The following is an 8,709-nucleotide window of genomic DNA, read 5'->3' as shown; positions in this document are numbered from 1 at the left end:
GTGTGTGTGTGTGTGTGTGTGTGTGTGTGTGTGTGTGTGTGTGTGTGTGTGTGTGTGTGTGTGTGTGTGTGTGTGTGTGTGTGTGTGTGTGTGTGTGTGTGTGTGTGTGTGTGTGTGTGTGTGTGTGTGTGTGTGTGTGTGTGTGTGTGTGTGTGTGTGTGTGTGTGTGTGTGTGTGTGTGTGTGTGTGTGTGTGTGTGTGTGTGTGTGTGTGTGTGTGTGTGTGTGTGTGTGTGTGTGTGTGTGTGTGTGTGTGTGTGTGTGTGTGTGTGTGTGTGTGTGTGTGTGTGTGTGTGTGTGTGTGTGTGTGTGTGTGTGTGTGTGTGTGTGTGTGTGTGTGTGTGTGTGTGTGTGTGTGTGTGTGTGTGTGTGTGTGTGTGTGTGTGTGTGTGTGTGTGTGTGTGTGTGTGTGTGTGTGTGTGTGTGTGTGTGTGTGTGTGTGTGTGTGTGTGTGTGTGTGTGTGTGTGTGTGTGTGTGTGTGTGTGTGTGTGTGTGTGTGTGTGTGTGTGTGTGTGTGTGTGTGTGTGTTAATATAGCTTCACATAGTTTTATATAATATAATCTAATCGTACTCTTTTTTTCGCAGATGGTCCCGCTACTACCGAGAAAATTCTATTGAATAGCTTAACCAGCAAAGAGCAAATGATATTTTGAGATAAAAATTTATTTTTGAATAAAAGACATACTTTTGTTACTCCTAATCCACTTTTAATAATCATATATTATTACATACAGTTATTTACAATAAAGAAATGTAAAAATATAAATAATTATTTTTATCTTACAGCACTTGATATGTAACAATAATATAATAATAATATTAGACAATAAATATATGTTTCTAAAATTGGTATATCGATTACAGAAATTTGCACATATTTAAATTTCCACGTTAAAATGTGCAAAAATTTGCAAGAAATTACCCATAAACCACTATCCTATCGCACAGTTATGTATGTAAATATGTTATTCATGGAGGACTTGTAGAAAAATAAATAGGACGAGGTAGTTTATTAAAAAAGAAAGTTATAAACAAGCGTTATATATAGCTAAAAATATAGCAATTTTATCAATAAATTAATGCTATATAGTATATATAAAATTATCATAATAATTAAAATTAAAAAAAAATTTGGTACCTTAATGTATACGACCCTGTTACTAATTGCGCAATAGCAGACTTTTCAATCACTGCGCAGCCTAATAGGCTTTAGCTTCAGTTTACGCGCGGTAGTCCAGAAGTGATTGTTGTTATTTGCTTCTGCGTTTTCTTGTCGAAAAATTTCTGCAGTTTTCGATAAATAAACTAGTGTGAAGTGACGACATTTGTTCCTGTCGTGTGGAAATACTGGAAGACGTTACGGAAACATCGGCAGAGTGCATGTGGCCATGGAAAGAGCCCTGGAACGTCATCGGTGAGTGACGCTATCACTGACTATGTTGTTTCCATATAACTTGAATAATTACGTTTTCACAAATAATAAATTTAATTGTTATTAACAGACATAACCTCTTGCAACATTGAATTTTTTTAAATTACTTGCATAGATTTTAGATTAATTCTAAATTGTGATTGTTTTTACTGACATCTTGAATCTTAACCTTACTTGCATTCGTTCAAAATGGTGCATGCTCTGACATATTATCCCGCGCTGCTTTTTTGGCGATTAAAGGGGTATCGCGAATTTTTAACTTAAATTTCTTAACAATCAAACTTCAGCAAATTAATCAGAGTCATTTATGACTTCAGCAAAATCTTTTATGTACACTACCGTGCATAGGTACTTATACACTTGATGTAATCCAATCAAAACATTGATATTTTTATTATATTTTCACTTGTTAGTAGAAAAATGTTTTCCTATTGTTAATTCTTCTTGCCATAGCCAAAATAACCATAGCTAGGATCAAATGTTTTATTAAATTGAAACTAAGACAAGGGATATACTTGCATCAATCAATTTTTATATTCATCCCTAATAAATAGTTGACACCATATAAAATATATAGAAACTTTTAGGATATGGTTGGGAAAGCATATTCCAATTCTAAGATCTCAACTTGAACAGATACACTTAAAATCATTTTCATAGAAGCAATTTTCATTCACCTTAAATTATTGCTCTTTTATTTACACTAATTAATATCAATTATTGTTTTTATCAATATCTACTAACTGGTTTATATAAGCTATATATATGGTTGCTTGAAATGAGATCAGAAATGAAACTTTAATTACAGAGCTTTATTTGAAGTATATTTAATATACTTGCAATAATTTGGAAGTGTTGAAATACTTATACACGGTAGTGTATATATAAACTAGAGACTAGATATTTGAAAGTGTTAGTGAATTTTTCCGAAATGTTTTTACGCGATGTATACGTATGAAAGTCATATATATCATTACAAGATTATCTTTTTAATATAAATTTTTACAAATATTAATTTTTATATAAATATCCTTTCTTTTTTTTAATTTTGAAACAAATTTATGAAAGGTTAGTTTGCTTGCTGTATTGAATTCTTTTTATCAAGAATAACGTACTTTATGTTCTTGACAATTATCCTTATAAAATCGAACGTAGTTCTGATTCGTGAAGTCATAAATGCATAATTATGAATACTACTTATATAATATGTTAATATAACCGGAAGGCACAATTAAGTCCTGCATTCAGGAATACATGTATAGATTCTGAATGTAATTATACAAATTAATCAGTTCCTGTATGTTTATAAACTCACATGGTCATGAAAGTCAATATTTTAAAATCAGTGTGATGGTAAAGAAGGAATCGCGAGTAAATGAACTGCCGGGAAATTTGAATTATGTAATTTTGTTTTCCAAATTAGTCTATAAATATGTATGAAGTACTTTTCTTTGATCTCTATAGGCATATTTCTTCTAATTCCTACTTCTTCTACTTAAATTCTGTAGTATTTCTTTTCTTTTTTACTATTTTCCTTTTGCTGTAACTAACTTTAATTATTTACTTAATAATCTTTTCCTTAACAATAGAAGACATTGAAATTTTCACTGAATTTCACTTTGAGGCACATTGAATTCCCAATATTTAATAACACATGATGGGTTAGATTTAATAAATATTGTTAATGATATAAATTGGCCAACAAAAAGATACTGGATGCGTAAGAATGCATCGGTCGGTATCGCGATGGTGACTTTATCCACCTCATTTTATATAGCAACGTTTATATGCAATATATGTATGTATATACATAAACTTTATATACGCATAACTTTTCAAATAATAATCTCTGTGCCTTAAAACTAGTATTTTTGAATAGTTAAAAACTATCATAATATGTTGTAAAGAAAGTTACAATTTCGGTGTGTCGCAAAATAAATTTCAATTTAAATTTTTATAATTATCAAACTGAGGAAAGTTGACGTAATTACATTAATACATATAGTTGTTCGTCGTACTGTTGATGATCGAGAAACCACATCGTTTGTAGGGTTTCTTTTCCCTTAGCAGGTCAGACTATTTATCTATTCGTTTTTTGCATTTTGTTCTCTATATATTCAATTATTTTTAAGTACCTGTTCATCACGCACGTCGTGTTTGATCCGAAGGTTATGGGGCTTCGGCAAAGCGATTTCTCCGTATGTCTTTTTCCGATCAAAAATCTTGTCGTATATAGGGTGTCTGATAAATAGACTGCGAACTTTTATGCATTTATGGGAAATTTGAAAGTGCATAATTATACATAATTTTTATCCACACTATAGTACTTTTTACAATATTTAATAGAAAGAACAATTAAAGAATATTGTTTTTTCTATTAAATAATTATAAATTGGTTCCTTAATTATATTCATAGAAATATGAATTTGCATAAAAATTCAATTGCGTGGCCCGCAATACATTCAATACATTCCATTTCGTTTTAGAAGTAAGTTACTGTACAATTAGAAACACATTTCATGGAATATTTGCATTGTAATATCTTACCTTAATTTGTTGTCCTTTGTCGTTATTAATTAATAACTTGAGCAAAATATGTTTTTTTAAATACTATATAAAATTTCCTTTAAGATGCATTCAGTTGGTTATGATTATTTGAAATCAGAATACTTTTGTGATACTTCAGGACGTGATGCCGTATTATAATTTCAAGTGCCTTGAAGGGATACAAATCTATTACTGTTCGATTACTCTCCTTCGGTATATCAAGTGATATAGCTGCACGTACATCACAGTTCAGATTCCTTTCACTAGGTGGCAATACGTACGTACTTATATAAATTGTCGTGACAGAATCTCCGCGCACTTTTACCTTTGGTGAGACCTGGTATTAAGTAGGTTATGTCATGGCAGATGGAGAGCTCGTGACTTTTTGATTATCATTGATTACATAGACAAAGAGGGAGAGAAAAATATATAGAAACTATTTGATTAGGTCTGGTATAAAAAACTGACGCTTTTCCTGTTTAGTGAAAACGAACGTATCCCCAATTGCGGGTCTCAGTCGTTTGACGTCACGCTCGTTACTCATCGTCGGTGATAAAGTAAAATTAATTGTATTAATTCCCCGCAATAAAATTAATCCCACCATAACCGTACACGCGTCGAAATTAGTGGTAGCACAATTTTGATGTATACGTTTAAACGACACGGGTGACGTCAAAGTACATCATTTCGATAGAAACCTGTTTGAACTGGAATTATGCGATAGCGTATCATCATTTTTATAGAATGCTTAGTTATAAACATTTTTTAGGCTCGTTCTTCGTGTTTAACCTCTGAAATATTCTAGAAAAGCGGAACATCGTTTTCCATTTACGTAACGGATATTAGTAGAAGGAACTCATATTGTTCATTTAGGTTATTTTTCATCTGTATTCAGAAATTATAGAATTTTCCATATGAACATCCCGTTAAGGTCTGTTTCTTACATTTAATCTTAAAATTATTTTATATTAACTTCATTTTTAATTTACATAACAAATATTGATAAAAGACGATTAGATTGATCATTTTGGTTATTTTTCATTTACATTCAGGAATTGTAGCATTTTTCACGTAAACATTTTTTCAGCTTCGTTTCTTACATTCAATTTTAAAAATATTTTAATATTTCACTTTATTATTCGAATAAGAGAAACATAACGTTGCTTTTAATTTATAATTCCCGTTTAGATTATTTTTCGTGTATATCGATAGAGTATTGGATTTTCAAATACATGCTCAATTATTAGGAAATCAATTTGATGGACGATACGGATGTCCATAATTTATTAAGCTAGAGTGCATAATCAAATGGTTAGTCGCGTTCCGCCGTAGCAACGGAAAATATCGTCGAGGAAGGGGATTTGATGAATTTTTCTTGGCAGAAAATATTTTGAGGTTTTGGAAGCTTCGTTGGACATGCGCGGCACGAGTTCTGCAGAGGCAATCAAAGATCACCGCTCTTAATGCGGTGAACCGGCTGATTCCTTTGGAGAAATAGGAAACTCTAGTTCAAGAATCTAGGATGACGCATCGGTGCTCCTAATTATCGTATGGGTCATCGTTACAAAAACAACTGTATCCCTTTACCACATTACCAGAAGAGTCTTTCGAAACTGTTGTTCCACTCATATCCGAGAATGGAACCAAATAACCTTTCAATGTATCGTAAAGCTATCAATTTCCCCAAAAGCAAAAAAACGCCCCTCGAATTTGTCATTTCGCATTATATTTAGAAATACGATCGCCTAACCTTTCAATGTATCGTAAAACTATTTCTGCCAAAACTGCGGAAGTTTTTCAATCGTTGCACGTTACATCTGAAAATGGGATCGATGGGGTAACCTCTCAAGGTTCACGATTGTATCATAAAAGCGATTGTTAGAAAAAGAAGAATGAGGTTAGAGATATTCGAAAAGTGGTTGGATAAAAGTAGAATAAGGAGTTCATACATATACGGGTCAGGGACTCGGAGAACTTAATTGTGCGATCTCCGCGGTATTTTCTCGGTTGGCGTGAAAATTCCGCGAATCTGATCGCCCTAGAAGCATCAAGAGTTATTAAGAAATATCTGGGAGGTGAATCGTACGGTCCTCCTTATACCGGAAGATTTTTAAGTTTTTTAATGTTTCTTCGAGTATGCGCGCTCGGCTGTTCCAACAAAAGGGTGGAAGAAGGGGTGGAAGCGAAGTATGACTGGTCATAGTACACATACATACACGCAGTGCCGGATTCAAGTTTTTAAGGCCTGGGACTATTGACCCAGCGGAGGTCTCCTTCGTAGAAAAATAGAGGACACGATCAAAGTGAAATAAATTTACGTAAATATGAAACAGAACTTATTTTGTGATGAGTTGTGTTTAACAAATTTTTTATTACGAATTTTTAAAAGATAGTCGGCTTATCTTTATTTAAAAAAAATTTTTTTTTTTTAAGATTAGCGAGTGAATTACTCATTATAGTATATGCATTATAATTTTGTGATAAGTTATATTTAACGATTGTTGGTAGGCGTTGTTTAGAAATAATTGCATTTTTAGATCTTTTTACCATAAATGAATCGTAAAATAACTTGTATAATATTTTGCCTTGAGTAGAAAGATCCAGGGCTATAGCCGCCCTTAATCCGCGCCTGTACGACCATACCACAAAAGTCAGGCAAATACATCCTACTTTTATATGAGCCTGCGATCATTATCCTAAAATCTTATTAAACAATTTTTACGGAAAAAGAAACACTTTACTTAGATAATAAAATTTTCTAATGAGAATGATAACAATGAAAGGAAGGGGGTGAGAGGGAGGTAGAAAAATGGAAATAGTACAAAGACAAAGAAGCAAAAAGAAGGAGATAGAAAACGGGGGTAGTATGTTAGAGGGTTGGGCGGTCGGGGCGCCACAGTGTGCATGCGCGTAAACTCGGGACATTTCGGACAGCGTAGGTATGACAGTCGAACGGAGACCGCAGTGCCGTGCAGATCGGGCGCAGTGGCTTGCACCGAATTCGTGCGCACGAAGGACCTTCAGCCTCTCCCTGCCTCTCGCGCGCACTCTATCCGTGTCTTTTCTTCTCTTCTCTTTCTATTTTCTCTTTCTCTCTTGCTCTTTCTCTCACAACACATCGACGTGTAATACCCAGTTAGAACACACGTACGTACACAACCGTAAAATAAATATACTATTATTAAAAGTAAAAGAAAGTAACATTACACGCGCCTATGGACACCGAAAGCAAGCCAGACATACGTACACAGAAGTAGAGAGAAATTTTGACACACATTTAGCACAGAATAATTGAATACGTAATACGTATGTACAGTTGGTGACAAAAATAAGTGGTTAGGTAGTGGGAATAGGTATCGACGAAGTTTTGTTAAATACGGCTTGTTTACACTAAAATGTAAATCAATAATTTCGTTTAATTTAGGGTATATAATGAATAAAACTTAAGAATATAACGTAATACTGGTATTAGTTCGATTAAACTTTATCGATGTCCATCTACTTCCATTATCTGTCCGCTTATTTTTGTCTCCGACTGTATATAGCATACAGGGAGAGGACGAGAGAGAAAGAGGAATTGTATCTCGATAATACAGGCCTTGCGGGAACGAACGGACACACGAGGCCAGCGACATACTCGCAAAACGGAAGACACGCTCGCGTGCGCGCGCACGCAAACGAGGCTCGTCCATGCGCGGACGTTGTGTGGCTCGCTGTCCGCTGATAACACGCGATACGTCTGACCCGACCAGCCTGTATGAGAAACGGCACAAAGGGAAAGACATCGACCTGTATTTCGGTGGATATCTGTAATTTGTACCGGTATCGAATATTTCAAGTGATAGCTTCGAACAAGAAACATTTATATATTTTCATTTTCTTTCTTTTACTTTCAATTTCTCTCTCTCCTCTTCTTGTCTCGTGACCAACGAAGCAGGATGGAAAGACACGCGTATCGACGATAATAGTATACAGTAAAGTCTGGATAAGTGCTCGGCACGATCTATGCCGTAAGTGCCCGGTTGTCATCCCCAGCCATAGACATAAGAAATATAGAACGCGGGTGCTACGAAGAGCGTGGTCCTCGTTAAAAGAAACAGACATATGGAGTCTCTTTCGATGAGGCCCATTTCTTAAACATTGTGTCCGTGGTCTCTATACTTCTTATAGTTCATGTCGCCACCACTCTCGAAGCTCTTCGAACGTTCGGCCCCAACCAATGTCTATAGCTGTGCTGGACAAAGCTAGTAGTTATAGTGGATCCTTATTTGAGTAAACTGGTGGTTCTGACGAATAGGAGGAGCCATCTGAAGGCTGCAATGCATACGCTATTCGATTACTGTGACGTATCGAGTTCGTCAGAATGTCGATTCGTCCAAATACGCATCCGTTATAACCATATCCTAAGTGGTCAGCATGAGTCTCGAATTTCGAGCACTTATCCAGACTTTACTATATTACGAGTGCAGAAGTATTACAATATTGAGGGGGCGGGGGAGGGGGGGGGGAAGAAAAAGACCCGAAAGCACCCCTTTTTACAAAGATACAAAAATCACCTGTACCGTAGAGACGCGATAAACCGAGTGTGCCTAAGGTTATAGGTGTTCTCCGTGTCACAGCGGAGACGCACAACGAGGAGAAAAGAGGAGGGGTGTCCAGGGTAGGGGGTGGCGGAGGGAGAAGTGATTTTCCAACGGTCGTCGGCATAGTAGTGCATGCGCGGCGCGTC

The 8,709-nt window shown here is 35.4% G+C and overlaps 2 protein-coding genes across 3 annotated transcripts in view; both read left to right on the top strand.

The window, feature by feature from the left end:
• Positions 1–701, top strand: part of LOC100741462 (xanthine dehydrogenase/oxidase) — a 16,804-nt gene extending 16,103 nt beyond the window's left edge. For both annotated transcript variants that reach the window (XM_003489373.3, XM_012385409.3), the window contains exon 25: positions 587–701. In XM_003489373.3, coding sequence (XP_003489421.2) covers positions 587–654 — 68 coding nt within the window. In that variant the 3' untranslated portion in view covers positions 655–701. The remainder of the gene's footprint in view (positions 1–586) is intronic.
• Positions 702–1,210: 509 nt separating this feature from the next.
• LOC100741341 (plasma membrane calcium-transporting ATPase 3) overlaps positions 1,211–8,709 on the top strand; it is an 87,080-nt gene continuing 79,581 nt past the window's right edge. The window contains exon 1 of the mRNA XM_033320569.1: positions 1,211–1,415. The gene's annotated coding sequence lies outside the window, so the exon portion shown is untranslated. The remainder of the gene's footprint in view (positions 1,416–8,709) is intronic.

The sequence above is a fragment of the Bombus impatiens genome, unplaced genomic scaffold, assembly GCF_000188095.3.
Source record: "Bombus impatiens unplaced genomic scaffold, BIMP_2.2 scf_0320, whole genome shotgun sequence".
In the NCBI taxonomy this organism is placed as follows: Eukaryota; Metazoa; Arthropoda; class Insecta; order Hymenoptera; family Apidae; genus Bombus; species Bombus impatiens.
The sequence above is the reverse complement of the archived record's forward strand: the minus strand, read 5'-3'. Positions and strand labels throughout refer to the sequence as shown.